This window comes from Thalassophryne amazonica, chromosome 6, assembly GCF_902500255.1.
Source record: "Thalassophryne amazonica chromosome 6, fThaAma1.1, whole genome shotgun sequence".
In the NCBI taxonomy this organism is placed as follows: Eukaryota; Metazoa; Chordata; class Actinopteri; order Batrachoidiformes; family Batrachoididae; genus Thalassophryne; species Thalassophryne amazonica.
In genome coordinates, this window is record NC_047108.1 from 18,702,188 (window position 1) to 18,715,260 (window position 13,073).

Consider the following 13,073-nt stretch of genomic DNA (forward strand, 5'->3'; position numbering starts at 1 on the left):
AGTATTTGATCAGCACTCGTAACCGTGTTGTACGTGTTTGTTGATTTTGTGCAGCACTGATGAGTGCGCAGGTGAGGAGGTGGGGGTACAACAGTGCAGGCGAGGAGGCGAGGGGGTGAAGGCACAGGCGAAGAGGCGGGGGGACGACAGTGCAGGCAAGGAGGCGGGGGGACCAAAGGCGAGGAGAGGGGGAGGAAGAAGGTGCAGGCGAGAAGGCGGGGGGGACAATGGCACCGGCGAGGAAGCGGTGGGGGGGGGGGGGGGTGCGACGGCGAGGAGGTGGGGAGGAAGAAGGTGCATGCGAGGAGGCAAAGGTGCAGGCGGGGAGGAAGAACACGCATGTGAGGAGGCGGGGGGATGAAGGCACAGGCGAGGAGGCAGGTGGAAGAAGGCGCAGGTGGGGAGGAAGAAGGAGCAAGCGAGGAGGGGGGCAAAGGCGAGGAGGCGGGGGAGCGAAGGCGAGCGTTGGCGCTCGGTTCAAACGGAGCATCACGAAGCTTAAGTAAGGGCCCTGTCACACACGCTGCTGTAGTGGTTTTCATGCCTAACGCTCGTGTGATGTTTGGGTGTGGGTCATGCACATGTCACATAGTGGGGCACCCCCCCATTCACAGTGGAAGTCAGCAGGAAGTCTGCAGTGATCATGTCTGGAAGATATTTCAGCGACTTTTTAAAGCGGAAAGCCGTGGTAACAAAATCATCTTCACCTCACCTAAAAGTGATCGGCGTTGTTGGATTCATCCTCGTCGTTGTCGACTTCCTGTTTTGGGACGCCGGGCTCATCCACCTGATTGGCGAGTTTGACTAATTCTGCTTTTCTGTAGTTGTTTGTTGTAATGTTTCCTTCAGTGTCCGTCTCTGTGTCTTGTGTGTCTGGGTATCTCCGGGTTGACGTGCGCACATGTCGTGCTGCAGTTCGAGTTGTGATGAGTATCTCAGTCCAGACGCTTTGTCAGACATTCCTGTGTGGAGCGGTTTACGTGTTCTTAGCATGTCTCAGATATCCTGCTCAACGTCTTCTTGGCCATTGCCGTGGACAACCTGGCTGGAGGAGACGAAGGCAAGAAGAAAGAGTGAGTAAAAAAAGACTTCAGTGGATGGAAGGAGAGAAAGAGGAAAAAAAAAGGTGGAGTGGGTTGTTCTCCAGACAGAGGGTCAGGGGATCAAATCCCGCTGCCTGTATGATGAAGTGCCCCTGAGCCAGGAGGCCTGTAGAAACCCCCCCCCCCCACACACACACACACAGGGCTGTGGGCAGTGCTGCGGTTCTGACCAATAGGGGCGTGACCACGCCCACCTCAGTGCACGCTGCTCCAAAAACAAACAAACAAACAATAAAGTTTATCTGTTTCTCTGTCTTTGAACCAGTAAGAAGAAAGAAAGAGCAGAGGAGGAGAACGAAGGAGAAGTGAAGGTAAAGACGGAGACTCTCACGCTGGTCTCCAGGTCATGGAGCAGAAATGCATCTGACATCTTTGTCTTGCAGGTGGATGTCGATGAAGACACGGAGTACGAGGAGGAGGAGGAGGAGGAGGAGGAGGTTCACGAAGGAGATGACGGTCAGTTAAACAGAAACCACGTAATTCTCCTCCTGTCTATCTTCTCCTCTGTTTTCTTTCCTCTCTTTGCCTCCTCTTTATCTTCTTCCTGCTCTTTTTCTTTCATTGTTTTTGTTCTCTTCTTTTCTGCTGTTGTGGTCCTCTCTTTCTCCTACTCCCCATAAGGAGGAGTCCAACTGAAGATGGCAGATCTTGCTCCTCCTAAAGAGAAGGTTCTTCCAATCCCAGAAGGCAGTGCATTTTTCTGTCTCAGCAAGACGAACCCGTGAGTTCCCGTTAACGCCTTTACACTGAGTCCTCCATCCATCCATCCATCCATCCATCCATTTTCTTCTGCTTCATCCAGGGTCGGGTCGCGGGGGCAGCAGCTCAAGCAAAGCCGCCCAGACCTCCCGATCCACACACACCTCCCCCAGCTCCTCCGGGGGAACCTTGAGGTGTTCCCAAGCCAGCTGAGAGACGTAGTCCCTCCAGCATGTTCTGCGTCTTCCCCGGGGCCTCCTCCCGATGGGACATGCCCGGAACACCTTTCCAGCGAGGCTTCCAGGGGGCATCCGGGAAAGATGCCCGAGCCACCGCAGCTGGCTCTTTTCGACGTGGAGGAGCAGCGGCTCGACTCAGAGCTCCTGCCGAGTGACCTAGCTCCTCACCCTATCTCTAAGGGAGCACCCAGCCATCCTGCGGAGGAAACTCATCTCGGCCACTTGTACTCGCGATCTTATTCTTTCGGTCATGAGCCAAATCGCATGACCATAGGTGAGGCTCGGAGCGTAAATCGAGAGCTTTGCTCCCCTGCTCAGCTCTCTCTTCACCACGATGGTCCGATACAGTGACCGCATCACTGCAGACACTGCACCGATCCGTCTGTCGATCTCACGCTCCATCCATCCCTCACTCGTGAACAAGACCCCGAGATACTTATTCTCCTCCACTTGAGGTAAGGACACTCCATCTACCTGAAGAGGGCAAGGCACCTTTTTCCGGTTGAGAACCATAGCCTCGGATTTGGAGGTGCTGATTTTCATCCCAGACGCTTCACACTCAGCTGCAAACCACCCTAGTGCACCCTGAAGGTCCTGATTTGATGAAGGCAACAGAACCACATTGTCTGCAAACAGCAGAGATGAGATTCTGTGGTTCCCAAACCGGACCCATCTACACTATGGCTGTGCCTAGAAATTCTGTCCATAAAGGTAATGAACAGAACCGGTAACAAAGGGCAGCCCTGGCGGAGGCCAACGTGCACTGGAAACAGGTTTGACTTACTACCGGCAATGCGAACCAAGCTCCTGCTACGGTCGTAAAGGACCGGATAGCCCTTACCAAAGGACCCCGGACCCCGTACTCCCGGAGCACAACCCACAGAGTGCCTCAAGGGTCATGGTTGAACGCCTTCTCCAGATCCACAAAGCACATGTGGACTGGTTTGGCGAACTCCCATGAACCCTCGAACCATGGTCTGCCAATCCAGAGGCACTGTCCCCAACCACCACATGATGTTGCAGAGCCGTGTCAACCAAAACAGTCCCCCAACATCCAGAGACTTAAGGTACTCACGACGGATTTCATCCACCCCAGGATACTGCCTCGGTGACTTCGGCCTGGGTGATGGATGAGTCCGCCTCTGAGTCCCCAGTCTCTGCTTCCTCTTTGGCAGACATGACAACGGGATTGAGGAGATCCTCGAAGTATTCCTTCCACCGCCCGACAACATCCCCAGTCATGGTCAACAGCTCCCCACCCGCACTATAGAGAGTGTTGGCAGAGACCTGCTTCCGCCTCCTGAGGCGTCGCACGGTTTGCCAGAATTTCTTCGAGCCCGACCGATATTCCTCCTCCATGGCCTCCCCGAACTCCTCCCAGACACGAGTTTTTGCCACTGCGACTGCACAGGCTGCAGCACGGTTGGCCTGCCGGTACCTGTCAGCTGCCTCCAGGGTCCCACTTACCAAAAAAGACAAGTAGGACCCCTTCTTCAGCTTGACGGCATCCCTTACTTCTGGCATCCACCACCGGGTTCGGGGATCGCCGCCGCGACAGGCACCAGACAGGCACCAGACAGGCACCTTGTGACCACAGCTACGAGCGGCCGCATCGACAATGGAGGTGGAGAACATGGTCCACTCGGACTCCATGTCACTAACCTCCCCCAGGATCTGGGAGAAGCTCTCCTGGAGGCGGGAGTTGAAGACCTCGCTGACAGAGGGTTCCACCAGTTGTTCCCAGCAGACCCTCACACTACGTTTGGGCCTGCCAGGTCTTACCGGCTTCCTCCCCTCCCAGCGGATCCAACTCACCACCAGGTGGTGATCGGTTGACAGCTCAGCCCCTCTTCACCCGAGTATCCAAGACACGTGGCCGCAGGTCAGATGATATAACTACAAAGTCGATCATCGACCTCTGGCTCAGGGTGTCCTGGTGCCACGTGCACTTATGGACACCCTTGTGCTTGAACATGGTGTTCGTGATGGACAAACTGTGGCTAGCACAGAAGTCCAACAACTGAACACCACTCGGGTTAGATCGGGGAAGCCGTGCTTCCCGATCACCCCCCTCCAGGTCTCACTGTCGCCACCCACGTGGGCATTGAAATCCCCCAGGAGAACAATGGAGTCCTCAGTCGGAGCACTATCTAGTACCCCTCCCAGGTACTCCAAGAAGGTCGGGTACTCTGCACTGCCGCTTGGCCCATAGGCCGAGACAACAACGAGAGACCTGTCCCCGACCCAAAGGCATAGGGACATGACCCTCTTGTTCACCGGGGTGAACTCCAACACATGGCGACTGAGCTGGGGAGCAATGAGCAATGCTACCCCAGTTTCCCGCAGGCAACGCCAGAGAAGTGGAGCACCCAGCCCCTCTCCAGGAGTTGGGTACCAGAGCCCAAGCTGTGCGTGGAGGTGAGCCTGACTATCTCTAGTCGGTATCTCTCAACCTCCCGCACAAGCTCAGGCTCCTTCCCCCCCAGCGAGGTGACGTTCCACGTCCCAACAGCCAGAGGCTGTGAGCATGGACCGGGTCGCCGGGCCACCAGCCCTGACTGCCACCCAGTCATCTCTGCATTCAACTCCATGGCCCCCTCTGCAGGTGGTGAACCCACAGGAGGGCGGACCTACGTCGCACTTTCAGGCTGAGCCCAGCCGGGCCCCCTGGGCTAAGGTCCGACCACCAGGCGCTCTTGTGCAAGCCCCAACCCCAGGCCTGGATCCAGGGTGGGGCCCCGGCTCCACCATACTGGGAAATGTGTCGGTCATATCGCACTGGCCATAGGAGCTTCTGAACTGCCCTTAGTCTGATCCATCACCTAGGACCTGTTTGCCATGGGAGACCCCACCAGCGGCATGAAGTCTCCGACAACATAGCTCCTAGGATCATCTGGGTACGCAAACTCCCCCACCACGACAAGGTGGCAGTTCGAGGGGGAGACACTGACTCCTCCTCTTTTTTTAATCATTTCATCTGTTTCTGTACTGATGACCAAAATAACTAATCCCGGCCCCAAAACAGAATCCAGGTATTCAGTTTCCAGGTATTCCATCTGAAGCTAATTAGGAGCTAATTAAGCTTCATGTAAGTACTAACTAAAACAAATCACCTAAAGGAAATAATTCTTTTTTAAATTATCAGATATTTTTTCATTTTTCATTGTTTTTGGTTTTAGGAATTTAAAAAGAATTGTTCCTAAAAATGCACTGTACTGAAAGTGTATTCTTCAGTGTTAGAGCACAGCGCCCCCAGTGGCTGTAGCAGCACTCTGCACATAGAGGATGCTAAGAGGGAGTTAAGCCTTGGTCCCACCGAATAATTAGCCACGCATGGGTGTGTCAGTGATTATTTGAAGAATGATCCATGTTTTAAGCTGTCACATATCCGCTACTAAGGTGCCGCTATGTGCCTCTCTGTACCTCACATGTGCCACGTATCAGCCTCTAGTGGCTCGTGTCGCCCCATATGATCTACGTCAAGGCACATGTGATTCATGTAGCGCCATGTACCACGACGTTGGTGCACATTTAGGCATGGGTTTGGTCCAAACCTCCAGCCCTCCCACACTTGTCCCTTTAAAGTGTGGGTTTTCAATTCACAGCATCAATTCAAAATGTCCCATTTTTTAAAAGGCAAAAAAGACACTGCACTGAGTGAGTGCGTGCTGCCGTAACTGTGTTTCACTTCCAGAAAAAAAGACACCACAATAGGGATGGGTATCGAGAACCAGTTCCTTTCGGGTATCGTTAAGAAATTATTTGATCCACTGATATCAATAAGCTTTTTGCTTAACGATTCCCTTATCGGCCCTTCAGAGTGGCTGTTGTTTTGGGGGGCGTTTGTCAGGAAAATGATCATTTCTCTACATTAATTACAGACCCTGCAGCGGGTCTGTAATCAGCTTTTCTGCATCGCGGCTTTGCTTTGAACCTTGAACCAATCGAAGCAGTGATTCGCAGATCGAAGCAGTGCTTCGATCTACAATTTTTCCAAACCTGCTTTGTCTGTATTCCGTTGTGCACGTCATAACATTAAATTGTTGCTGTTTTGGCTTATCCATTGCCCGTTCATTTACGCCCCCTGTCGTGGGTCCGTGTTCCTACACTTTCACAACATATATATTGATAAAATCTTATCAATACCCATCCCTACACCACAATGAGGGGACCACTTTAATTATCTACACCTGCTGCTGCAACTGTGGATCACTTCCAAAAAAATTGTTTCTTTATTTCTTCCACGGCTTACAGTCACTGATCCAACTTTTAACTTTGTGTTCGTCCATTATTGACTGCAAATTCACTCTATTGCGAGCTGGTGTTCTGCCTAAATGCTCGTTATGAGTGCGAGTCATTGCGTTATCTGATCCATTAAGAAGATATTAAATCTATCATAAACATAGTTTTACAGCTAGGAATGAACATGCAACTACCAAGGTATAAAAACATTAAAAATATTTAACTTTAAGCTGTTCCAAAATACGTTCCTCGTGGAGCAGGAGAGGGGGAAAAAGCATCCACATGAAAGAGTCCTCTGTGATTCCAGAAGCGATTAGAGGTGTTTTCAACATCCATTTGACAGGAAATGATTAATGGACACTAATTGTTGAAGCTTTGTCCGTGGAATTCTTTCCCATTCTTGCTTGATGTACGACTTCAGTTGTTCAACAGTCCGGGGTCTCTGTTGTCGTATTTTGCGCTTCATAATGTGCCACACATTTTCAATGGGCGACAGGTCTGGATTGCGGGCAGGCCAGTCTAGTACCCGTACTCTTTTACTACGAAGCCACACTGTTGTAACACGTGCAGAATGTGGCTTGGCATTGTCTTGCTGAAATAAGCAGGGATGTCCCTGAAAAAGACGTTGCTTGGATGGCAGCATGTGTTGCTCCAACACCTGGATGTACCTTTCAGCATTAATGGTGCCATCACAAATGTGTAAGTTGGCCATGCCATGGGCACTAACACCCCCATACCATCACAGATGCTGGCTTTTGAACTTTGCGCTGGTAACAATCTGGATGGTCTTTTTCCTCTTTTGTCCGGAGGACATGACGTCCATGATTTCCAAAAACAATCTGAAATGTGGACTCATCAGACCACAGCACACTTTTCCACTTTGCGTCTGTCCATTTCAAATGAGCTTGGGCCCAGAGAAGGCGGCGGTGTTTCTGGATGTTTTTGATGTTTGGATTTCGCTTTGCATGGTAGAGTTTTAACTTGCACTTATAGATGTAGCGACGAACTGTGTTAACTGACAATGGTTTTCTGAAGTGTTCCTGAGCCCACGCGGTAAGATCCTTTACACAATGATGTCGGTTTTTAATGCAGCGCCGCCTGAAGGATCGAAGGTCACGGGCATTCATTGTTGGTTTTCGGCCTTGCCGCTTACGTGTAGAAAATTCTCCAGATTTTCTGAATCTTCTGATTATATTACGGACTGCAGATGATGGAATCCCTAAATTCCTTGCAATTGAACTTTGAGAAACATTGTTCTTAAACTGTTGGACTATTTTTTCATGCAGTTGTTCACAAAGTGGTGATCCTCGCCCCATCTTTGCTTGTGAACAGCTGAGCCTTATACCCAATAATGACACTTACAATTAGTGCCCTCAGTTCCCAAAGGCTTATTGAGTGTTGTTAGAAGGAAAGGTGATATAACACAGTGGTAAACATACCACTGTCCCAACTTTTTTGAAACATGTGCAGGCATCCATTTCAGAATGAGCAAATATTTGCACAAAAACAATAAAGTTTATCAGTTTGAACATTAAATGTCTTGTCTTTGTGGTGTACCCAATGAATATAGGTTGAAGAGAATTTGCAAATCATTGTATTCTTTTTTTATTTACATTTTACACAACGTCCCAACTTCACTGGAATTGGGGTTGTACAGCATCTGGTGCACAGAGCAGGTGGAACTGTGTACGCAAGAGGGCTGAGTTGCTCCAAAAAAGCCTCTCAGGTCCCGCGTAGCTGCCAGGCGCTCAGATAATGGGCTTTTACCAGCTTCATCCACACCACACACTTGCCTCTATAATCCTTGTTTGTCCTCGTAGTACCTCGTACACAAACTGCCCCACGCTGTTGTTGCTAAATTCTGAACTTCTTGAATTAGCGCGCCATGATCAGAGATGAGTCTCGTTAGCCGAATATTCTGCCTCTAAGAGCCTCTCAGAGCCACCATTCTCCCACAATAGTTGAATAAATCCTCTGGCTCATTATTTATCTTTCATTATTTGTTGGGACCAGGGCTTTAGCCATGTTATTCCAAACTCTGGAATCTGTGGGAATGTCTGGGTACGGCACTTTTGTGCATCTCTATTTATGCTGCACCAAATCCCAACATGAGTCACCCCAAAGCTCTTCAGACCAGTGAAGTCTAATCTGAAGCCCAACCGATATACAGGCTGACCAATAATATCAGCTGATATTAACTTTCCATGAACATATCTGTATCTACATTGAAACTACATGAAAACATTTATTTTACTGAATAAACAATGCAGAAAACACTTTGACTGTTGGAAATGGTATCATCGCATAGTTTGTCCAGGAGAGGGCACTCCAACACCATTGTTTACAAAGCTGTCAAGCATGGTTGGGACCCCATCACCCCTTGGTCACATTAGCTACAAGAGAGAAGCAAAGCGAGTGGAGTTTTACAGCAACACGAGACAAGTGAAAGTCTATTTTATGCTAATACGGAGCGATACAACACGGTGACCGCCAGGCCAAGTGAAGGCAGTGTCATGTACTTTGATTGGGTGTTGGTTATATTTATAGTAATTTGTACTTATGTTCATATTTAAATCGCAAACCTCAGTTACATTTCTTTGTCGTAAGAGTTGACAAATGACAAACAACAACGTAAACAAAACAAAGCACAACGAAGAATTATTGAACATGCAGAGAAGCTGAGCCACGGCACCCAGATCAGAGTCCAGCCTGCAGTGTGTCTCGGCGGGTCTCCGTGTTTGCTAGCGCTCAGTGTGAGTCTGTTTCCTGTGCCTTTGATGCTGCGTCTTTAATCTGTCTAGGATCCGTGTGGCCTGTCACAGTCTGATCCACCACCACATCTTCACCAACCTCATCCTCCTCTTCATCATTCTGAGCAGCTGCTCATTGGCTGCTGAGGATCCAATCAGAACCCACTCCTTCAGGAACAATGTGAGTCTGAAAAATGATGTTGGCGGAGCCTCAAGTGCACCAGCTCTGTTCATGTGGGAATTTACACCATTATTGTGACTTGCATCGCTGCTTTATCCGTGTATATTTGACTGGAACAGAACTTGATCAGGATGCAGATCCTGATCCAGATGCGAAATTTCAGAGAAAATGACCAAAACCTCAGAAAATCGTCTGAACATATTTATATAGGTGCATCTCAAAAATAAGAATACTGTGAGAAAGCTCAATATTTTTGTCAGGTATTTCAGAGAGTGAAATTTTTACATATTTTATTTTCAATGTGCAGAAACTAAAATGTTTCAGTCATTTTTTTATTTTAATTTTGATAATTACAGCCTACAGCTCCAAAAAATAGAAAATACATAACTCAAAATATTAAAATATTTTAACAGATCAGGCAATTTCCATCCTTCTGTCCATCTGTCTGTCTGTCATCCGTCTGAAAAAGGGTATAACTGTTCAGAAATCAACTCCTCCCAAATTTTTAGGAGGAATTTCATGAAACTTGTTACAAATCCTTGTTATAGGTTGGTAAGATGCATATTGTAATATTGTACAAGAGTGACACATTTTGGCAGCGTTATGGCCCTTGATTAACAAAACCGAGACACTGCCAGTTTCATGAGTTGGTGTCTGCATTCTGAAATCAGCTATCACAGAATGTAACAAACACTTGTACCAAATCAGCGTTTGCCAGCGAGAGACAATGTGCTCTCAGAGTGCTCAGGATTTGTAATACAGAAATGTCTAACTTCTGTAAACTGTGTTCATTTATGCACTCAGTATTTGTTTGCGGCTCCTTTTGAATGCGCTCCTGTGTCACTGTGGCGTGGAGGTGATCAGCCTGTGGACCTGCTGAGATGCTCTTGAAGTTCAGGTTGCTTTGACAGCAGGCTTCATCTCATCTTGATTGTTGGCTCTGTGTGTGTGTGTGTGTGTGTGTGTGTGTGTGTGTGTGTGTGTGTGTGTGTGTGTGTGTGTGTGTGTGTGTGTGTGTGTGTGTGTGTGTGTGTGTGTGCGTCTAAGAGCCCAGGGTCGTGCATCAGCCCATCTGATTTTTTGAAGCGAGTTGGTTAAGCACCCACTCAAAGTTTACTATTATTATTATTTTAATTAAAATTTATGAAATGCTCACCGAAAATAAATAAATTCTGTGACCCCCAACATATTGTAAAAAACAAAAAATACTGAGTTTTCACAATGTTTTTCTCCTCTCTTCCATGTCTGACTTGTGATGACGTCCTCTGTTTAAGCTGTACTCTTACTGCGAAAGACTCTTGTGTAAGAAACAGGAAGTGTTCTGGGACAATGTGGCAAGATTTGTAAAAGGCCTGAGTCACACGGTGAAGGAGCTACTGTTATAATCCCCCCCTTCTCCCCATTTCCTCATTAATAATTTTTGTAATGACAAGTTGACATTTTTTGGGTTGTCTTGGTTAAAACAACGTGACATTAATCAAAATGACATGACCAGAAGTTGTCTTTGGCCTTTTTGGTCTTCAGTTGTATGCCAACTTGTCAACTCCGTGCAAAATGTTTTTGTGAAGTAAATTATTATCTATATGGTTAATATTGAAAATTGACCATGTACGGCACATCACTTTTTTCTGCCAAGATGAAAAAGCAGTTTAAGAGCCAAATACATCAGCTGACAAGGAACTAATTTAATAAATAACAAAATGATAGAAAAAACAGACACAGACAGGTGATTTATTCTGTGTATATATATATATATATATATATATATATATATATATATATATATATATATATATATATATATCCATTTTCTTCGCCTTTATCCAAAGTCGGGTCACGGGGGCAGCAGCTCAAGCAAAGCCGCCCAGACCTCCCGATCCACACACACCTCCCCCAGCTCCTCCGGGGGAACCCCAAGGCGTTCCCAAGCCAGCCGAGAGACGTAGTCCCTCCAGCGTGTCCTGGGTCTTCATCGGGGCTTCCTCCCAATGGAACATGCCCGGAACACCTCTCCATCGAGGCGTCCAGGGGGCATCCGGAAAAGATGCTCCAGCCACCTCAACTGGCTCCTTTCAACGTGGAGGAGCAGCGGCTCGACTCCGAGCTCCTCCCGAGTGACCGAGCTCCTCACCCTGTCTCTAAGGGAGCGCCCAGCCACCCTCCGGAGGAAACTCATCTCAGCCGCTTGTACTCGCGATCTCGTTCTTTCGGTCATGAGCCAAATCTCATGACCATAGGTGAGGATCAGAACGTAGATCGATCAGTAAATTGAGAGCTTTGCCCCCGACTCAGCTCTCTCTTCACCACAACGGTCCGATACAGCGACCGCATCACTGCAGATGCTGCACCAATCCGTCTGTCGATCTCACGCTCCATCCGACCCTCACTCATGAACAAGACCCCGAGATACTTAAACTCCTCCACTTAAGGCAAGGACACTCCACTGACCTGAAGAGGGCAAAGCACCTTTTTCTGGTTCTCGAGATTTTCCATGGCCTCGGATTTGGAAGTGCTGATTTTCATCCGGACGCTTCACACTCGGCTGCAAACCGCCTCAGTGCACGCTGAAGGTGCTGATTTGACGAAGCCAACAGAACCATATCATCCGCAAACAGCAGAGACGAGATTCTGTGGTTCCAAAACCAGACCCCCTCTACACCCTGGCTGCGCCTAGAAATTCTGTCCATAAAGATAATGAACAGAACTGGTGACAAAGGGCAGCCCTGGCGGAGGCCAGCGTGCACTGGAAACAGGTTTGACTTACTACCGGCAATGCGAACCAAGCTCCTGCTGCAGTCATACAGGGACCGGATAGCTCTTAGCAAAGGACCCCGGACCCCGTACTCCCGGAGCACCCCCCAACAGGGTGCCCAGAGGGACATGGTCGAACGCCTTCTTCAGATCCACAAAGCACATGTGGACTGGTTGGGCGAACTCCCATGAACCCTCGAGCACCCGATGGAGCATGTAGAGCTGATCCAGTGTGCTGCGACCAGGACGAAAACCACACTGCTCCTCCTGAATCTGAGGTTCGACTATCGGTCAAATTCTCCTCTCCAGTACTCTGGAATAGACCTTACCGGGGAGGCTGAGGAGTGTGATCCCCCTGTAGTTGGAACACACCCTCAGGTCTCCCTTCTTAAACAGAGGGACCACCACCCCAGTCTGCCAATCCAGAGGCACTGTCCCCGACTGCCACGTGATGTTGCAGAGGCGTGTCAGCCAAGACAGTGCCACAACATCCAGAGACTTAAGGCACTCAGGACGGATTTCATCCACCCCAGGAGCCTTGCCACCGAGGAGCTTTCTAACCACCTCAGTGAATTCGGCCTGGGTAATGGATGAGTCTGCCTCTGAGTCCCCAGTCTCTGCTTCCTCTTCGGAAGACGTGACGATGGGATTGAGGAGATCCTTGAAGTATTCCTTCCACCACCACATCCCCAGTCAGGGTCAACAGCTCCCCACCCACCCCATAGACAGTGCTGGTGGAGAGCTGCTTCCGCCTCCTGAGGCGTCGGACAGTTTGCCAGAATTTCTTCGAGGCCGACCGATAGTCCTCCTCCATGGCCTCCCCGAACTCCTCCCAGACCTGAGTTTTTGCCTCTGCGACCACACGGGCTGCGGCACGCTTGGCCTGCCAGTACCTGTCAGCTGCCTCTGGGGTCCCACCTGCCAACAAAGACAAGTAGGACTCCTTCTTCAGCTTGACGGCATCCCTTACTTCTGGCGTCCACCACCGGGTTCGGGGATTGCTGCCACGACAGGCACCAGAGACCTTGTGACCACAGCTACGAGCGGCCACATCGACAATGGAGGTGGAGAACATGGTCTGCTCAGACTCCATGTCTCCAGCCTCCCC

General features: G+C 49.2%; 1 protein-coding gene across 1 annotated transcript in view; it reads left to right on the forward strand.

Moving 5' to 3' along the window:
• The window catches only part of LOC117511419 (voltage-dependent L-type calcium channel subunit alpha-1D-like), a 183,882-nt gene that overhangs the window by 41,329 nt on the left and 129,480 nt on the right, over window positions 1–13,073 (forward strand). Inside the window, 4 exon segments of the mRNA XM_034171447.1 lie at window positions 1,001–1,073; window positions 1,369–1,559; window positions 1,722–1,824; window positions 9,085–9,214. Coding sequence (XP_034027338.1) covers window positions 1,001–1,073; window positions 1,369–1,559; window positions 1,722–1,824; window positions 9,085–9,214 — 497 coding nt within the window.